The sequence below is a fragment of the Eschrichtius robustus genome, chromosome 3 (genome assembly GCF_028021215.1).
Source record: "Eschrichtius robustus isolate mEscRob2 chromosome 3, mEscRob2.pri, whole genome shotgun sequence".
Classification (NCBI taxonomy): domain Eukaryota; kingdom Metazoa; phylum Chordata; class Mammalia; order Artiodactyla; family Eschrichtiidae; genus Eschrichtius; species Eschrichtius robustus.
Window position 1 is genome coordinate 103,162,332 of NC_090826.1, and position 20,895 is coordinate 103,183,226.

The window sequence follows — 20,895 nt, forward strand, 5'->3', positions numbered from 1 at the left end:
CTGCCTCCTCAGGCAAGGGAAACAAAAGCAAAAATAAACAAATGGGACTATATCAAACTAAAAAGCTTCTGCACAGGGAAGGAAACTATCAATGAAATGAAACAGCAGCCTGCCGAATGGGAGAAGCTATTTGCAAATGATATATCTGATAAGGGGTTAATATCCAAAATATACAAAGAACTCATACAACTCCATAGTAAAAACAACAACAACAACAACAAAACCTGATTAGAAAATAGGAAGGGGACCTGAAAACACATTGTCCAAAGAAGCCACAGAGATGGCCAACAGGCACATGAAAAGATGCTCAGCATCACTAATCATCAGAGAAATGCAAATCAAAACCACGATGAGATGTTACCTCACACTTGTCAGAATGGCTATCATCAAAAAAGACAACAAATAACAAGTGTTGGAGAGGACAGAGAAAAGGGAACCCTCATGCATTGTTGGTGGGAACATAAACTGTTGCAGCCACTATGGAAAACAGTATGGCAGTTCCTCAAAAAATTAATAGAAACTGCCATATGATCCAGCAATTTCACTGCCATATGATCCAGCAATTTCACTTCTGTGTACCTGAAGAAATCAAAAACACTAACTGGAAAAAAAACATATGCACACCAATATTCACTGCAGCATTATTTACAATAGCCAAGATATGGACGCAACCTATGTGTCTATTGATAGATGAATGAATAAAGATGATGTGGTATTTATATACAATGGACTATTACTCATCCATAAAAAATGAAATCTTGCCTTTTATGACAACATGGATAGATATAGAAGGTATTGTGCTAAGTAAAATCAGTGAGACAGAGAAAGACCAATACCATACGATTTCACTTATATGTGGAATCTAAAAAACAAAACAAACAAACATTCAAAACAGAAATAGACTCATAGATATAGAGAATAAACTGGTGGTTACCAGAGGGAAGATGGATAGAGGGGGTGAGTGAAATAGGTGAGGGAGATTAAGAGGTACAAACTTCCAGTTATAAAATAAATAAGTCATGGAGATGTAATGTATAGCATAGGGAATATAGTCAATAATATTGTAATAACTTTCTGTGGTGACAGGTGGTAACTAGACTTATTGTGACCATTTTGTAATGTAAAAAAATATTGAATCACTATGTTTACACCTGAAACTAATGTATCGATAATATTGTAAGTCAATTTAAAAAGGGAAAAAACAAATAACAATAATAAAGTGTACAATTCAATTTTTTTTAATTACAGTAAAAAAAAAGGCAATAAAACAAATTCCTAGATCTAGTTCTTTAAAAGTAGTTGTTAAGTCTTTTTCAAAATTCCTAAAAGATACCTGTCAAAAATAAACAAAAACAGCAACAAATGCAAAAATGTGAAATTTCATTAGATCCTGGTATTTAAAAAAAGACATTCTTGTGACAATTGGAGGAATTTGAGTAAGAGTAGAAGTTAAGTGATATTATGAGATTACTGTTAATTTTTATAAATATTATGTTATTGGGCTTATGCCAAAGCATTCAGGAGTGATGTGTGGGTGTATAAAGAAAGTATAATTATGGCAAAATGTTAATAAATGAATACATAAATAAACCCCCATTCTGAATTCTATGGCCCAAAGAAGGTTCCCCCACCCCTCTACTGTAGAGTACGATATTGAATACAATCTATGTGATTGGTAATTTGCTGTCTTATATAATTTCACATGCTTTAGCAAAATTATATTGGACAATATATATGTTACATATAAGAGATTAACTATGGCTGCACCAATCATCAAAGAGTTGCTTACCTATTCTTGGGTTGGGAATACATAGACTGAGTCAAATAGACCTAAGTGCTAGCAGGTTCTACCACTTATTTGTTGTGTGAACTTGGACAAGGTACTTAACCTACCTCAACTTTGTTCTCCTCCTTAACAGTCTCTACCTTATAAAACTGGTGTGACAATTAACTGAAAACAAAAATCTAAAACTCTAAGCACAGCACTTGGCACAGAGCATGTGCTTAATTCATGGCAACTATTATATACACCCCATTATAATACTGGATCTAGTTTTTTTGAGAGGAAAACACAACACTATTTTGATTTGGATTACCTTTCATAAATAAAACCTCACAGGCTCTCTGAATCTTAATTAAGCAAAGCATATGAACAAGTCTCACATAATAATGTGAGATAATAATTTAAAATGGAGAAATGTTTGACCAATACTTTATCATCTAATGTCCAGATTTAAGAATCCGTGTTGTTAAAAATATTAAAATAAATCAATGAAAGAAACTTTATATGAAGTAGTGTATGACTCGGTTCCTGCATACAAGGATCTAAAATCTAGCTGGAGAGACAACTGGCAAGATAAAGGATCCATAAAAGGTCAACCACAGCAGAATAAGGCAGGCTCTGCTAATGAGAGCTAACTAATACAACAGTTCCTATTTTTGAGCTTGCTACTTGCCCGGCACTACCTAGGTCCTGTCCACATGTTACCCACTGATGCAATCCAGTGCCGAATCCTGCCAGCCCTACCTTCAAAACACACCCGGCTATCTCCAATTCCTCACCCCAACCCCAGTCATTTCTTACCCACCCCCACCCAGTCATTGTTCCCGCAGCCTCCTAACTGGTCTCCCTGCTTCTCTTTTTTCATCAGCAAGGACTATCCTCCACCCAGCATCCAGAATAATTCATTTAAACACTCAACTCAACACAATTTCACTCCCGTTCATAACTCTCTGAGACTTCCTATTTCACTGGGAATAAAAAAGAGTTAGTCTTTAAAAGGGCCACAGGGACTTCCCTGGTGGCGCAGTGGTTAAGAATCCGCCTGCCAATGCAGGGGACATGGGTTCGAGCCCTGGTCCGGAAAGATCCCACATGCCGCAAAGCAACTAAGCCGGTGCGCCACAACTACTGAGCCTGCGGCACTCTAGAGCCCACGAGACACAACTACTGAGCCCACGTGCCTAGAGCCTGTGCTCCGAAACAAGAGAAGCCACTGCAATGAGAAGCCCGTGCACCACAACGAAGAGTAGCCCCCGCTCTCTGCAACTAGAGAAAGCCCACGCGCAGCAACGAAGAGCCAACGCAGCAAAAAATAAATAAATAAATTTATTAAAAAAAAAAAAAAAAAGGGCCCACAAAACTTTATTTCTAGGGTCCAGCCCTGACTACTTGTACAACTTCATTTCCTATTTACTCTCCAGCACAGTGGTCTCCTCGAAGTTCTTTGAATGGTTGAAGCCTGTCTCAGGGTTTTTGCTGCTGTCCTGTCTGGAATACTACTCTCCCAGATGGTAACCTGGCCTGCTGCATCATTTCCTTTTAAGTCTACACTCAACTGTTTCCCTTTTAAAGAGACTCTCCCCTGACCACACTATATAAAATACTAGTCACCAGAGAGTGACAATGAAATATCATACCTCCATCCCATGGGGCACTATGCAGCTGTAAAACAAAGAGGATGATCTCTATGAACTGATATGGAATGATTTTCCAGACATATGGTTAACTGACAAAAACAAGGTACAAAAGAGTACACAGAGTATGTTAACTGTTGTTTAAAAAAGGGAGTTAGAAATAAACATATGTATCTGTTTATAACTGCAAAAATAAACAAAGATAAAACTGAAACAAATTATATGTTATGGGGGGAGAGGAAGGGGGTGGGAATAGAATTTCTGAGCATATTTTTTTATGGTCATCCCTCAGTAGCCACAGGGAATTGGTTCCCGGATCCCAGTGGATACCAAGATCTGAGGATGATCAAATCCTTCATATAAAATGGCATAGTACTTGCATATAACCTATGCACGTCCTCTCATGTACTTCAAATCATCTCCAGATTACTTATAATACCTAATACAATGTAAATGCTATTTAAATAGTTGTCAGAATGTGGCAAATTCAAGTTTTGCTTTCTGGGACTTTCTGGAATTTTTTTTTTTCCTGAATATTTTTAATCTGCAGCTGGTTGAATCTGCAAATATGGAAGGCCAGCTGTATATGGTTTTGATTTGAACCATGTTAATAGTTTAAATATTTAAAAATTAAATCAAGGTGGGGGAAACCCTAAAACTGAAGAGACAGAAACAAATTAATGCAACTATGTATCACTTTGATAACATAACCACACAGAAGAAAAATTCAAATAACTTGAAAATACAGTGTTCTATACATATTTAGTGGGATATATGAAAGAATAAAAAGAACTGCTAAGAAATCTTGAACTGTATTTAATAAAGTTTGTGCTTGGGAGTAGTATTGGCATAGCAATTATGGAATTAGTTTGTGTTTAATGTAGATTAGGAAACTATACTAATGCTACTAAGAATAGAATTCTCACCCTGGGGAAGGGAGGTACTAATATGGAATGGAGGAAAAGGAAGAACTGAATTGTTGGATTAGCCTTTGCAGTAACCAGATAAATGCCTGACTTTGTGAAAACTATTTCCTAGCACTGAAAACTGACAGGGCCTAGAAGCTATGGCTCCAAGAGTCTTGAGCACACCTAGCACCCAGGTCTTAATTTCTAAATACCATCCCCCACTAAAAGGAAAAAGGAATCTAATGATTCCAAGGCTGAGTCAGGAAAAGTACAAAATGAGTCCAGAACACCCTTCTACACCAGAAAGTAAGAAGTGCTCAAAACTGAGGGAAACATGGCAAAAGGACACTGAAACTTGGAAGGGTTCCCACTTGCCAAATACAGAATCCCTGAGCATCAAAATGAAAAATGACAGGAATGCCATCTTAAATAATACACGAGTCCTTACTAGTACTAAAAAAAAAAAAAAAAAATTAAAAAGGGAGGTGCAGGGCTTCCCTGGTGGCGCAGTGGTTGAGAGTCTGCCTGCCAATGCAGGGGACGCGGGTTCGAGCCCTGGTCTGGGAAGATTCCCACATGCCGCGGAGCAACTAGGCCCGTGAGCCACAATTACTGAGCCTGCGCGTCTGGAGCCTGTGCTCCGCAACGAGAGAGGCCGCGATAGTGAGAGGCCCACGCACCGCGATGAAGAGTGGCCCCCCGCTTGCCGCAACTGGAGAAAGCCCTCGCACAGAAACGAAGACCCAACACAGCCATACATACATACATACATACATACATACATACATACATACATACATAAATAAATAAATAAAAATTAAAAAAACAAAACAAAAAAAACATTAATTTTAAAAATAAAAAAGGGAGGTGCAGAAGCTCTTTGTTACTGAAGAATGTCAATAAAGTATAAAGAAAATAGGGATAAAAAATTGCTATCTACAAACATTTTAGTGGGAAGAATCGCCACTGGGTTGTAAAACATTGGGTGAAAGATTGTTGGAAAACAGCATATTCACACAATCTCAAAGTGTTACTTAAAGAATCAGGTACTACAGACATACCCATTTTATTGTGCTTTGCTTTATTGTGCTTTGTAGATATTGTGTTTTTTACAAATTAAAGTTTTGTGACAACTCTGCACCGTCAGATGGTAGTTAGCATTTTTTAGCAATAAAGTATCTTTTAATTAAGGTATGTACATTTTTTTAGACATAATGCTATGGCACACTTAATAGGCTACAGTATAGTATAAACATCACTTTTAAATATACTAGGAAATCAAAAAACTTGTATGACTTGCTTTTTTGCGATATTTCCAGTGGTTTGGAACCGAGCATGCAAAATCTGTATTCACACGCTTGTATTTTCTCCTCTACAATGGAGAAATCTGGTGGACCTCACCTTAACCAAATCATCAACATTAACGTCTCCAATAATGAGACAAATGAACTGCATCTGCAGCCTGATGAGATGCACACCTGTGAGAATTCCTGCCCAGGAATGTTTACACCAGAATCTAAGCATGTACTTCAACATCGAGGGACATTTTTATTAAAAAAAAAACTAGTCCAGACCCCTTCAAAAAGGGCAATATCATAAAGTAGAAAAGACAAAAAGAAAAAAAGAAGCTGGCAACAGTTTAGATTTTTAGATTTAAGGGGATTAAAGAGGAATGGCTACCAAATCTGGTGTGTGATACAAGATTGGCTTCTGGACCCTATCTGAAAACAGTATTGTATTATGCTGTATTTCCTGACTGTGATAATGGTGCCAGGGCTTAACTGCAGACATATTATTCTTAGAAGACCTATGTTGGAACTTCCCTGGTGGTCCAGTGGGTAAGACTACGCGCTCCCAATGCAGGGGGCCCAGGTTCAATCCCTGGTTGGGGAACTAGATCCCGCACGCGTGCCGCCACTAAGACCTGGCACAGCCAAAGTAAATAAACAAATATTAAAAAAAAAAAAAAGAAGACCTATGTTGAAATATTCAGGGTTAAATTGTCATAAGAACTGCAATTCTCAAATGATTTAACAACAACAATAAAAAAGTTAACTGGGTGGGCGTGGGTGTACAGAGAGATGTAAACCAAATGTGATAAAATGTTAGTAAGTGGTGATTCAAGAAGAAAGGTGTGTAAGTGTTCACTTTACTATTTTTGCAACTATTCTAAAGATTTTAAATGTTCCAGAATTTTAAAAAATTAAAAGGAACTATTAACCACTGCCATTTCCCTTGCCTCTGCACTAGTAATCTCTATATTAGTAAATGTTCACCACCACCCAACAACTACGTATTTACTGCTTTATTTCCTTACTGTCTCTCCCCCACTATAATGTAAGCTTCCCAGTGCTGACACATAGTTGATAGTCCATAAGTACGTGTTGAATGACTGATGCTCACAATCATTCTATTAAGCAGATATTATTATTATCCTTTCTCTCATGTGAGTGGCGCTCTCTTTAAAGGCAAAGGTATGGAGGCACACAGAAGTAAGGTAACTTACAGAAGTTTTAACTGTGAGGGGCGGGGCCAGGTCAGAGGCCAGGCATCTCTCTGGGAGCAGATACTGTTCATCACTGTTAGGCAGCTTTCCCTAGTGAGGTGGGCTTGGCCCCCAAAGGACTCACTGCAGACCTACAGTTTCCCTTAGCGCAAAGCCTATTCAGAGAAGGCGATATTCATGCTTGCGGAACGAAATGACCTCTGAATAAATAAATGAATTAGGTGGGAGAAACCAGCTAGTTCAAAGAACCTTCCTAGAGGAGGTGTGGCTTGATGGGTAAACTGGGTTTTCAGTTGAAGAGAGAGCATAGAGCAGGCAGTAGCGACCAAAGGCGCATTCTGGGACCAGGGAGAGACCCGTGCCTCTGGAGGAGTTACCTCATCCCTTCAACCTCTGTATATGCCTCTCCCTCCTGCCCACAGCCACCAGCATATGAAACCCTCACAGCTCTTTGGGGTCTGTGATGGTACCTGCCCTGGTCCCCCACCTCCGATTCCTCTCAACTACAATCATTTCTCTTTACTGCTGCCAGATTATTCTTCCTAAGTGGATGGCTCTGATCCTGTCAGGCCCAGAAAGAGGTCTCCTTTGCCTGCAGAAGAGAATCCCAACTCCCAAAGGGGACATTCAGGGCTCCCCCAGGGGGCCTCAAGCTCCCGTGGGCACTGCAACTCTCCAGGGACACTGATGACTCCCTACTGCCCAAGATCACCCTCTACACCCTGCTCCCCTTTCTTTCCTGGTCTCCTGCTCTTGGAATCTTTTCCCACATCATGGCATGTTCACATACCACCTGTCCTCGGAGGCCAGGTTCAAATACCCTCCCTTCCATGAAGTTTCTGCTTCACAAAAGATATTTGATTTCACAAAAGATGTTGCCGTCTTCCCTCTGCACGCCCACAGCACTTTACTTTTACCTCTCTTACGACATTTACTTCTGTGCCTTATACTGTAGGTACTTTTGAGCGTATCTCAACCCCCCATTCCGCAGGCTGTAAGCCATAGATGCATGCACCCCAAAGGCACTCAATAAACGCTGAACGCAGAGTGGAGAGGGGAGGTTCATCAGGGGTGGGGGCTAAGGGGCCGGTGGCAGGAAATTCCAAGGAAAGAAGTACTAGTTAAGGGGGTTGTTACTATGCTTCAGGGGTTTGGTTATGACTTAACTAGGGGCCTGTGTGGGGGGAGGTTGATAAGGGTGAGGAGGTAAAAAATGGAGACAAAGATAGCTATTTCATGGCGCTGCCGTGACGATTTAGCTGACGAAGCGTGAAAGGGATGAACACAGTCCTAGACACTCACATGTTAGTCCTTTCACGTCCGGAAGGGAGGGGAAAGGGGACCAGCCGTCACTCCCTAGGAATTCTGAATCGAGGCCCTCGCCTTCCTGCCGCAGGGCAGCTCTGAACTGCCGCCCTCCGCGTGGGCGCGGGCGCGGGCGGACTTGGCTTTGACCGCAGCGCGTCCACCCCAGCGTGGAGGCCGGCGCGCGCGCAGACAGCGCGGTCCTTGGCCAGGGAGGCCCGCCCGAGTCAAGCTCCCTCCCGGGCGGCGGAAGCAGTGAAAAAAGTTCCCCTCAAGTTCTGCGCTACGGCACCTCGGGCTGGAAGTAGTAACTTAGTCACTTGAGTCGCACTGAAAAGGCACCCCTTCCGGAGGAACACGAGCGGGAATCGGGGATCATGGAGGTTAAGAAGGATCCCCAGAGGGAGGAAAGAGCGCAGGGGAGGTGAACGAGACGGAGTCCCGCCCCTCTTTTTCCCAAAGAGGCTTCAGAGCCTGCGGTCCACGTTTCCTGCTGACCACCCTAGGGAGACCTGTGGGTGACACGACCAGATCCCGCGCGCGGGCTGCGTGCCCCACGCCATCCCCACCACCCCACCTTGCAGCCGCCTCGGGCCGCGCCCGTCCACCCGGCCCCGGAGCCCTGGGGCCACTGACACCCCGCGCTGCCGGTCCCCGCGGGCTCCCGGGGGAGGCCTCCACTCACCCAACCGGAGCAACAGGCAGACCACTCCGAGGGCCCCCACGGCCCACCCCGGGGCGCTCCCCGCGGCCATAGCGGACGGGCCAGCTTCCGCGACAGGGACTCAGCCGGGCGTCGCCTCGGCCTGCCGGAGGGAGAGAGAGCCCGCCCCGCGGTGCGCCCCGCCCCGCGCGTCCCGCCAGGCCCCGGATGACGTCTTGGCGCGCGACTCCTCCCCCCTCTCGAGAAAGCGGTCTGGGCCCCGGGTCCTTCCTGCCCTTCTGCAGCCCCCCGCCCTGCTCGGTGGAGCTCTCCCCGCGAAGTGGCTTGCGTTTTCACAACCAGGTTTATCCTCGTTCCTCCCGCACCTCCCGCACTTTTCCTTGGCATTTGGGACGTGATGGAGGCGCCCCCATAGCCGGGGGTATCGGACCGTCGCTCCCCGAAAACTGCGCCCCACTCGGCTGGAGGTGACAGCAGAGCTCTGTGCCGGGACGGGGAGGTTCTGAAGCGCTTTATTCCTTCAGCGCTTTCCAGCAGCCGCAGTCGCGCAGCCTCGCTTTTCCTGCCAGTCACTTCGCTACTACGACCCTGGACAAGACAGCTTCCTCAAATGTTAAGACAAAAGGAAACGGGCAACATTCTAGACGACTGCTAGACTGTGTGGGGTGCCCTGGTGCGGCCCCAATCCCCCCCCCCCCACCCCGCAACACACACACACAAGTGCCTGCTTCTCCTCATTCAAGCGCAGCCACCTTTTCGTTAAGACGGACCTCACCACAACACTCCCTCGCTGGGAGCTGGGATTTCCAGCCTTGGGTTTCTCCCTTCTCCGTTTCCTCTTTCTTTCACTCTTCCTCCAGCTCTACTGTGGACTGGCCCTCAGGCTGGGGAGTCAGGACTGTTCACTCCCTCGCCGTTTGGCCTCCCCAAACCTCTCTCCCTCGTGCTGCAGTGGGCGCTTGGAACTCCGCATCTTATTGGCCAGTCCTCTCCCCTCAAATCCATCTGATCCCAGACTCAGTTACCACTGTATTCCCAGAACCAGCTACTGGCATCAGCCTCCCGGTCAGCCCCCTTTCTTTCAGACAGTGGCACCAGAATGATCCCTGCTCAGCCATTGCAGTTCAGGGAACTCTTCGTTACCATGTGAGCAGGAAACTCCTCCCATGAACTGGACTCCTGAACGGGACTCCCTGATGTCCTAACAAACACCAACATGTTTGCCAGTTGTGAAGCGGTGGAAGTATGCTTTATTGTTGCTGTCATTACCATCATCCTCAGGTGGGGACCCCCAAACCACTCAAGACACTTGAACTGCCCTTCATAAATTATTTCTTACATTAGTCATGAAATTGTAAAAGGTGTCTATATCCGTGAAATTTCTGGGACTGATGTTCTGTACCATGAGCTTAGACATTCCCTATCATCTGAAGATATTGGGAACGTAAGGCAGGTACAGTGTGTAGCACAAAATGTGAGAAGATCGTTTCTCCTCTGCTCTGGGCTGGTAAGAACTCGGGCTAACCTGGAAAGGTAAGATGGGATCAGACCTTTAAACACTGGGGAGCCCCTAAGTTTTTGAGCTGGGAAGTGATATAACAGCAAACATCTGTTGAGTACTTACTATGAGCCAAGCCCTGTGTTAAGTGCATTACCTGCATTAATTTAATCTTACTGCTTTCCTTGTTTTTACAGATTAGGAAACTGAGGCTCTGAGAAGGTAAATGACTTGCCCATGGACACAGAGTAAGGTGCAGAACTGGGAGTCCAACCAAGGGTAAGCCCAAAGTACCACTCTTACCCTTTCATACAGGATGGGCAGCCATACTGCTGTTTGGACTGGCCAGCAAAAGCTGTCAACCCCCTCAAGAGCAGGGCTGAGGAAAGGACTGCCCAGTCACCTGGGGCTGGGAAGTATTCCCCAGGTCATGGTCTCCAGGTACCAGGTAAGGAATGGTTCAGTAGGTCTTCCTTGATTGGCTGCTTCTCTGGCCAACGAACCATTGCCAGCTCTTTCATCAAGAGAGATGCTGTGCTTCCAGCAAACATTTTTAGAAGCCCTTATATGCCTGGTCTAGCAGACTTCATTAGTCAAAAGTGGCTCAGAAAGGCTGGACCTGCAATGCATTAGGCAGATGGCCTAAAAGGCCCTATCCATATACTGAGGACTGGCCACCAAAAGGAGGGCTGGATGTATTTTACATCCTGTGACTAGTGTTGAGAGGTCCAGTTTGTTTTTTTTTAATTAATTAATTAATTTATTTTTGGCTGTGTTGGGTCTTCGTTTCTGTGTGAGGGCTTTCTCCAGTTTCGGCGAGCAGGGGCCACTCTTCATCGCGGTGCGCGGGCCTCTGTCGCAGCCTCTCCCGTTGCGGAGCACAGGCTCCAGACGCGCAGGCTCAGTAGTTGTGGCTCACGGGCTTAGCTGCTCCGCGGCATGTGGGATCTTCCCAGACCAGGGCTCGAGCCCGTGTCCCCTGCATTGGCAGGCAGATTCTTAACCACTGCGCCACCAGGGAAGCCTGAGAGGTCCAGTTTTATCTGCTCGTCACTGTAAAGAATCATGGACTAGAAGGGAAAAGAGGAGGGCCCGTTCAGTCTGCTTATGTGGCGTGGATGGGCTGCCGCTCTTCCCAGCATGTCACTCTAGTTCTCTGGCTCTAGTTCTTGCCAAGCTTGGAACTACACCCAAGAAGCTTGGGAATCCTAGAAAGACAGAGCAAAACACTGATTCTAATCCTGCATATGTGAAAATCGTCCTTGCCCCATGTGGAAGTGTATATTCACTTCATTTATATAAACCCTGAGTGGATTTGCACCAAGGGTGTGTGTGTGGGGGGGGGGTGTAATCTTTATTCCATTAATACTCTGTTTCCCTTTTTAAAATGCTCCCTGCCAAAAAGAGAGCATTTGGAAAAAATTAGGCAAAAATAATACATAAGACTTAACATGGAACCATTCTGGGTACCCAAGAGATAAACAGTCACATTTCAACTCCCGACCAAGCCAGCAGCTGCAAGAAGTTGATAAGGATGCAGCAAACGGGGCTGGGGAGCAGAGGAAAGCACATATTAAAGCCTTTGAAAGGCTTGAGTTTTAAAAAGAAGAAGAAGAAAAGGAAGTACCTCCTTCTGCTTTTTACCTCCATCTAGTTCCTTTTGCACATTCTGTGAATTTTAAAGAATTACAGATGGGTTCTGACTAATCACATGTCGCTGCTATAGCTTTAATCATTCTGTCATTCTTCTCAATTTGCAGATGTGGTGAACTCCCCCCCAAACCTCCCAGCATTTGAGTTGTGCAGGGAACAGAGATGGGTGTGCTCTGTGGGCTCACTGCACAGGAATGCACAGCTCCTGCGCTTTCCTCCATCCTGGAAAAGGCTTGCTGAGCATTTCACTGTCAGGACAGTACTACAGAGTTTGAGGAGGATGGTGTGGTCTTGCTGCCAAGACCAAGGAGAACGCTGTCCCAGGTTCCTGCTCTCCTCCTCTATCAGTCTCCTCTCACTGCATCCTGTCTCCCCACCTCCACCCCACTCCCACCCAAAAGAAAGCTAGATACTGAACTGGCCTGTCAGGCCTCCAGGCCTGTGTGTTGAGCGGTGCACGACGCTGGCCTTGACAGTCAGGGTAGATGTGTGTGTATGTATGTATGTGTGATATACATACATTTTCAGCAGCCGAGAGTAAAGTGTCTCGAGAAAGGGGTGGTTTTTATCACTTGTACAAAGGTGCCACTTGCGCTGGGGGTGGGGCGTGATAATAGAAGCTGCAATTCACAAACCCTGAGTTTAGCAAGCCAAAGTCCGGGGCAGGACTCCAGGCCCCCAGGGCACAGCTCTGTAGACAGAGTGGCTGATTAGTGAGGAGAAAGAAGGACAGTGGGCTCTAGTCAATGTAAACAGCCGTATTTTCAACATAATTTACTACAGGTCTCTGAAGTGTATATAAAACATTTTAGTGCAACATCTTACAAATAGTTTTCCTTTAAAAAAACAAACAAAAACAAATCAACAGCTCTCTACATCATGCATGGGTAGTTTGCCTACCCTACCTCTTTTTTTTTTCTTCAAAAGCTAACGCAGAGAAACCATTGTTTGAAAAGAATATGAAAACTTGCTACAGAAACACCCTGGGGAAAGAGGGTGTGGTCATATCCATGTCCTGGAACGGGCCTAGCACAGTGTCGTTTTTCATTAATGCAACATCGTAGATGTAGATAAGTCAAGAGAGCGGTCGGCAGTTTTCCTCTGCGTGTCTCTCCTGTAGGCAACTTGCAGTGAGGTTTCCCAGCCACCGGAGGCCACCATTATCACTCATCTGACGCCACATTTCCATAGAAATGGCCAAAGAAAGAAGGTCCTGGGGATTTTCATAGAAAGCTGAAAAGCTCACCCTTTGACAGTATCCCCTGGCCCAATAGAAAATGCACAGAAAAAAAAAAAAAAAGTTATTAAAATACTGGCTTCGGTTTCTTTTTTTTCCTTTCAAATCTCCTGCAAGTGCTTCACTTACTTATGTGCAGCACTGGCTTTTCTTTCTTCTGTGAACCAAGTCAAACTCAGATCTTCATTATGTGTCCCAGTTCCAGCCAGCCCTCCGGCATCTTTCCTTTCAGACAGAGGGAATGTACATCATCTTCTCGAGTTGGCTCTGTCTATGAATTAAGGGCCAGCAATTTCCCACTGAAAGCCCACACCCTGAAATGAAGAAATGGGGCCAAAGACCGCCTTATTTCCTCAACACTGCGCCTGTTGTGTACCTCTACAGCATTGATGCAGCACAAGAAATGGGGACGAGTACGTGAGGCATCAGTGGGATTCAGGTGGCGGTGCCTACACAGTCTCACAGGAGAGGACTGGTGTATCTGGGAGGGAGAGAAGGCAGCCTATGTAAGCCCCTCAGAAAACGGCTGGGCAGTTGCCTTGCTTCCCCCTTGGCTGTGACACATCAAAGCACCTGCCGAGCACCCAGGCCCCCTGCGCACCCGCAGACACCAACAAGGATCAGCACCCACGTGGCCTGGAATCCTACAGCCCTCCCCTGGAGTCTGTTCTGTCTCAGAACAGGGTTTCACACTAATCTCTCTGGTTAGACTTAGTTCCAGAATCCCTGGAGGTTTTTTCCAAAGTGGGAACTCCCTTGGGATTCAAGCTGCAAGTTCATAAGGAAGGGAGATGGACCTTTTGGCCAGCAAAATATGAGAAAGCCAGGGCAGAAAAACATCTTCATGGAGCGGGCAAAAGGAAACACTTGCAACCAATGTTGCTCCAGAGCCCAGCATCTTGCCCAGCAAGTGTAAAATAACAGGTGACATTGGCCTTCGCCAGGCTTTAAGGGGCATTCAAATAAAAAGCTGCCACGACAGTGAACAACCAAATCACCTAAAGCCACAAACAAGATCTAAGAAAGGGAAAGATAAAAAATCCACAGACAAAGGCATGGGGTCACTTTCTGCCGAGATGAGGTAATCCATGAAGATTACAAAGGGCTGCGTCTGGGCCTCACCTGGGCAGGTATTCTTATGGCAGTGAGATGCAGGTCAAACGGCGAAGAGGAAAGACATCAGTATCTTTGAGAAAAATCTAATCGGAAGGAAGAAGGAAAACCTAGTCTTCATATCTCCAGGGAGGTAGTTATTCCTCCCTGTTCTACAATGCCTGCCTCTGGAAACCCGCCCCTCACTGCTGGCTGACTGTCCCAATGTTCACGAACCTTAGTCGTCAACCAGCCCCAGTGCCTCCCGACGGTGTATGCGGGGGCTGCTGGGCCCACTGCAGGCTCACTGGCCATCTTCCCTTAAGAGTTTGGCAAAGCACCTGAAAATAGAAGCCCACCTGCTCGCAGTTATCAGTCAGAGACTGCCCTTGCAGAACAGACCAAGCCAACAACCAGCCTTGTTTCCTTCTTTCACTGATCAGTGACTGATCAATCTGAAAGTCAGCAGCTGCTACAAGCAGCCCTCTGCCCACTTTAACTTGCAAAGTGTGTGCCGTCTGGAGCTTCTGACTTGTTCTCCAACAGAGTTTGCTCATGTTTTGGCAAGGTTGGGATGAAGCCTATTGCCTCCCCAACAGATAGGCTAGGCTGGGCGCTATCTACTCCTAGTGGGGTTATGCAGGATTTATCTTGTACATACAGTTCTTTGAAGCAAAATTCAATGCTTTCATCTTGACTACAAAGTGGTTCCAACAACTCCAGCTGAGGGAAAATATACGATACAAATTGGGCCCACACTACACATAATTTTCAAGTCTCCTTAAGGAAGTAAAAAATGTTTGGGCATATTTTGATCCATGGGTGGCATTTTCAAGTGTGCAAAAATGAAAAAAAGTCTTGGAAGAGATTCCTTTGCGCTATAAAGTTCGTCCTTCCTGCTGCCATCAGTTGTATTTAAGAGTAATTTGTCCACAACATTATGGAATCCAAAAAGCGTAAACCAAAGGGATTGAAAAAGCGTCCCTTACAAAGAATAAGAACCCCTGTAACATCTATATCTGAGAATACTATATAAATCAGTGAGTAGACGTGGCACCGGGAGCTACTCACCACATTACCGAAAACAGAAACAAGCAACCTAATTCGGCAGGATGGCGCCATCTGCTCGAAAATAGCTAACCAACCAAGACTGCCACCTAGAGGCAGTCCGCCTCTGGCTGAGCGGCGACTCCGAACACTTCTCAAGTCCGACCGTGTTCTGTGAGAGCACCCCAGAGGTCGGGTGCCGTCCGCTGTCTGATCGCAGAGCAAGAGGCAGTGGGGAGAGCCTCAGCTCCTCTGTGGCTTATGACCGCCAGGGGTCCCCTTAGTCTATGGCTCCTGGGTGGATACTGAGCACAGGGGGCTCCAGGCAAGTGGGGGAGTAGTTGAGGTGTGGTTCCTTGATCCACAACAGGGGCACCCCATTCTTCCCGTCGGAGTTCTTGCTGGAGTTCCGGCTCTTGAAGCGCACCAGCAGGATGGTGATGATAAGGATGCCGAAGATGGGGAAAGGGTAGAAGAAGACGAAGTAGAAGAGCGCGTCGTTGGAGCAGATGATGGACTGCAGGGTGGAACCTGAAAAGGACCGAGAGGGTGACAGGACAATGAGGGCTGAGAACCTGGACTCTCACTCACTCCTGAAGACCCCACCCAACTGCATGGATGCAACTTGGCAGCACTCCTGCATCCACCCTGTCTTTCCCCTCCTGCCACTACCGGAGGGCAGACTACCCTGGTATTCTTGTTTTCACAACCGCCATCTCTTCCAACACAGCTGGAAGTTCAAACAAAGCCATGCCTCCATTTCCCACTATGAGTCAGTTGTATTGCTTGGAAAGCCACACAAAAAAGTGTAATTTATTGATTGTGAACTCAGCTGTATCTGGAGTGGTGAAGACGCTGACTCCACGTCAGCCTGAACCTCCTTCCTGGTTGTATTTTACATGTCCCTTTGCACTTACTTCTGCTGCCACTGTCCTTTGGAACAGAACACATTCTCTACCCACCAGCTTCTGAGAGCAGTTTTACCAGAAATGATGCTCATTTGATTAATGTTAACAATTAAACAGTCATTATGGACCACTTACAGATGTCTGCAGTGTATCTGTGGCTGCACAGAACACAGTGTTAGTTATTCCTGGATACAGAGGAGAATGAAACCTCACACCCCTGACCTCATCAAGGACTGCTGCTCTGTGACAGGAGCCTGGGCTCTGGGAGGCTGCATTTTCTCTGTAAAATAAGGCTGCTGGATGATCTCTATGTTCTGTGAGGTTTACTAAGTTTGAACAGCCACAGTGGGCAGAAAAAATGTGGTCTAAACACCCTCGCTTGTACTTTTGGACAGTGGGTTATTCAGCAGATCATTAGGGGGTCTAAGTACGATTTAGGGTTTTTTGTGGGTTTTTTTCGGCTTTCCTTTCTACTGCATAGCTGTTGCTCATCAGTATTATTAAGAAAATTTAACGCACACTTACACTTATTAGATTTCCAAGGTCTGTGAGATTGGTGATATCAAACACTTTTGACCAACGAAACCTCCACTTCCTAAGGTTCTATTTAATAAACAGGAGGTTATCAAAGAAAAGAAAAAGCTGACAAAACTCAAAATGATCTGATAAAATGTTGTGATGAGAAGTTGAAATTTCTAGCCAATTTTTAATTTCTGTATCATAGGCTAATTCTACTATAACAAACACCATTTTCAGTCTGATAAATTCCACATTTTGACAGAAGGTCAACCAAAAGAGCTCCTCGTTAGAACTAATAATTCAGGTCAGCAAGTATTTCCTCCAGTCTCTGTTCATGAGTCCCTCGGTATGATAAAAACACTGGGTTCTGGATCATTCTGTAGCAATAGCTGCTGGCTAACAGAGCTGCTGCTAAGCTCTTTCCAGATGCTCTATAACATCATTGCCCTTCTAGGCTGGTCTTCCCAACTAACCATGCAAAATCCACCTAATCCTCCAAGTTACCCTCCAAAATAAAAATGACTCAGGAACTTGAGAAAAAGGGAGAATGGCAGTGAGGTACTCAGACTTCATTTTATTTTTTCTTCCTCTCCTGTTGCTGATTTGCTAAAAAGAGACTAAGCTGGACATTCTAACGAGTAACAAGGTAACATCTAACAATACACTTGTATAAATGAAATCCAACTAAAATTGAATCTGGTGGAGCATCAAGCTTATTATAAAGATTATCACTTCAATTATCACTTTAATTCCTCTCTCTATTTTTCCCAAGGGCAATCAAGGGTCAGTTACATGAACTGGTTTGTCAAATCCTAAATGCCCACAACAGGCAAGATAACGGCTTAGCAGTCCACCATCAAGCTCTGATTTTATCTTCCGGACAGCTGGAATCAACTGGAGTGACATCCTGCCCCTGAAAACTGGAAAAACTCACTTGTGTCCAGAACCCGGATGCCGATGGGGGCCGACTCCTCCTCCGTCAGCCGGTACCATTCCTTCTGAGGGCTGGGCAGCCACTCCTCCACACGGCAGGAGTAGTTGCCCGTGTCCTGGGGGCTGGCCTGCAGCACTGTGAGCCGGTAGAGTAGCGGGGAGAGCCTCTGGAAGCGAAGCCTGCCCTCCCAGGGGCTGCCCTCTGGGCCAAAGACAGCGTCTGGGCCCACGCTCAGCAGGGCTGTCCGCTCTGTGGGGTCCTCTTCCTCCTCTTCTTCCCCCTCCTCCTCCTCCTCCTCCTCCTCCCCATCTTCCAGGCCAGGGCTGCCCCTTTTCCCTCCAGCTTTAGTCCTCAGGGAGTACCAGGCCACAGCGAAGCGGGAGTCCTGGCTGGAGCGAGACACGATGCTACAGTCCAGCTGGAAAGCTGCCTTCTCGGACACCGTGGCATTGGGAACCACCGTGTCCACCTGCAGGGCGGCATCTGGGGGGAGACAAGGCTGTTTTAATTTCTGTTCAAAACAACCTAAATGTCCACCACTAAATATGTTCTAGTAATAAACAAGAGGATTCTATGTATCTATTGAAAGGAACAAGGGGGCGCTGTGTGCAGAGAGGTGGAAGGAGATTCAAGAAAAACTGTTAAGAGTACACCACACTGTGCACTCTATGCATCATCGAGTGGAAGAAAATAGAAAATAAGTTTTATACTAGCATAAGAATCTGTTTAGGGGCTTCCCTGGTGGCGCAGTGGTTAAGAATCCGCCTGCCAATACAGGGGACACGGGTTCGAGCCCTGGTCCGGGACGATCCAACATGCCGCGGGAGCAACTAAGCCCGTGCGCCACAACTACTGAGCCCACCACCGCATCTACTGAAGCCCGTGCGCCTAGAGCCCATGCTCCACAACAAGAGAAGCCACCGCAATGAGAAGCCCGCGCACCGCAACGAAGAGTAGCCCCCGCTCGCCACAACTAGAGAAAGCCCACACGCAGCAACCAAGACCCAATGCAGCCAAAAAAAATAAAATAAATAATAAAAAAAAAGAAAAAAAAAAGGAATCCGTTTATATTTGCATGGAATATCTGTGGAAGAATGCACAAGGAGCTGGTAACATGGATGCTTATAGGGATCCAGGGAGGGGGGGACACTTATTTTCACTGTAACCCCTTGTAGTGGTTGAATAGTGTCCCCCCAAATTCATGTCTACCTGGACCCTCCGAATTTCCTTAACTGGAAACAGGGTCTTTGCAGATGTAATTAGTTAAGATGCACTCATATACTGATTTGGGGCAGGCCTAAATATAGGAAGAGGAGAGGACACAGAGAGACACACAGAGAGAAGGACACGGGAAGGCAGAGGCAGAGACTGGAGTGATGGCAGCCACAAGCCAGGGAACACGGGGCCGTGAGAAGCTGGAACAGGCAAGGAAGAACCCCTCCCTAGAACCTTCGGGGGAGCAGGTCCCTGATGACACCTTGATTTCACACTTCTAGCCTCCAGAACTGAGAGAGAATAGATTTCTGTTGTTTGAAGCTACAATGCTTGTGCTAATCTGTTATGGCAGCCCTTGGAAATGAATTCACCCCATCAGCAGCTTTTGAATTTAAACCGGGTGCATGTAGATTATTGCCTACACCACAGGGAACCAACCCAAGGAGGTAATAATTCTCAAAGGATTGAAGCTAAACAACAGACAATAAACCTGAAAGAGCCCCTCACCCTGAGTATGGACCCCCAGGAGGATAACACAGACAGTGTCCTGACAGAGGTGGGAGATGCAGACTAGCCACGGAGAGACACCTGAGCAGGTAAATCACATCCCACAGACACCACCAGACAGCTGTATCTGTTTCTTTCTTTTGCGGGTTTTGGCTCACTGGGGTAGGTTCTAAACAAGTAATTCACTCCCTACCTCCTAAAAGGCCTCCCTTTGGCTCTGTTTATGAAATGCTCATGAAAGATGCCAATGTGGCATCAACGAAAGTAGAGAGACCAAATCGGATTCTACTTGGATGACAACCAAATAGGAGCATTTCCCAAGTACTGTCCTGGGCTTTCAATGAAGTGGCTGAATCGGCGTGCCAGTGAACACAAAGCTGGTTACTACTGCTTCCGTGGGGCTCTGACAAGCCCCTCCCCACCCCCTCAGCACATCTGGAACCTTGTGTGCACCGCTGGACACAAAAGCTTAGGAACCAGCTATAGGTGGCAAGCACGGTGCATCAGCCCAGCTATCACCGGGGCTGGGGAGAGATGCTGGAGGGCGGAAAGCGGCAGGACAGGAAATCAGTTCACAGGCGACTCAAACTCCCTCACTCAGCGCCTTATCCCTCCAGGGAGCAAGGCTGACATGCCAACAGAGAGAGACGCTGTGCAGTGAGGCAATGGACCCATCATGGCAAGGTGGTCAGGGACCGTGGGACATTCAGTTCCCTAGAAGGGCCTCTTCCCATCTACTCTCTCTTTGCTGTCTTCTCATCTAAAGCTCACAATTTTTCGGGGCCCCTTCAAGTGCATTGTCTCTGTTAATGACTCAAGTTATTGGTTTCCCATGTCTGTCCCCTTCTAGAAGAGGCCAAAGTATCTCCCTGGTCAGCCTTTGACACTCTTTCCTTCCTTTTCCATGTGTAAGCTACAAGAAAAAAGTTCGTCCCTGCCCCTCCCCGAGGTCATGCTGATGCTCCCATGCTGTGACCTTGACCAGTGACTCTGGGCTGTGGGTGAGGAATGTGGTTCTCTCTCTTCCCCAGTGAGCCAAACACAACTACTAATCTACTCAGCTACAATATCACCCAGGGTAGTCCTTCAGTTTGTATATTTCATACTATGGTCGCCCCTAAGCAATGCAAGGCAATTCTTAACCCAACTTTTAGAGCTCTTTTATTTCAAGTCTTCTCTATGTTCAACTTATATCTCAGAAAAAAAGCTTTGAGGTACACCTACATAACGAATGTTATGCAACCAGTAAAAATGGTGGTCATGAAATGCTTTCAATGACATGGGGAAAGGCTCACAAAAGAATGCTGAGTGGGGAAAAAAAAAATCACATGAAACAATAAGATCCTGACTTCGTTGAGAGAGAGAGAGGGAGAGGGAGAGAGACAGAGGGAATATGAAGATATGTAGGTAGTGAGATTACACATAACTTTTTGGTTTTTTTGGTTGTAGGGCATGCGGGATCTCAGTTCCTCGACCAGGGATTGA

The 20,895-nt window shown here is 46.1% G+C and overlaps 2 protein-coding genes across 5 annotated transcripts in view; both read right to left on the reverse strand.

Annotated features, from left to right (window-relative positions):
- CD58 (CD58 molecule) overlaps positions 1-8,958 on the reverse strand; it is a 44,303-nt gene extending 35,345 nt beyond the window's left edge. Inside the window, exon 1 of the mRNA XM_068540578.1 lies at positions 8,822-8,958. Coding sequence (XP_068396679.1) covers positions 8,822-8,891 — 70 coding nt within the window. The 5' untranslated portion in view covers positions 8,892-8,958. The remainder of the gene's footprint in view (positions 1-8,821) is intronic.
- Positions 8,959-12,710: 3,752 nt separating this feature from the next.
- The window catches only part of IGSF3 (immunoglobulin superfamily member 3), a 100,818-nt gene continuing 92,633 nt past the window's right edge, over positions 12,711-20,895 (reverse strand). For 3 of the 4 annotated variants that reach the window (XM_068540582.1, XM_068540579.1, XM_068540580.1), the window contains 2 exons: positions 17,689-18,171; positions 12,711-15,858 (listed from right to left, as the gene is read on the reverse strand). In XM_068540582.1, coding sequence (XP_068396683.1) covers positions 15,608-15,858; positions 17,689-18,171 — 734 coding nt within the window. In that variant the 3' untranslated portion in view covers positions 12,711-15,607. The remainder of the gene's footprint in view (positions 15,859-17,688; positions 18,172-20,895) is intronic. The other variant, XR_011073572.1, reaches the window with a different exon arrangement.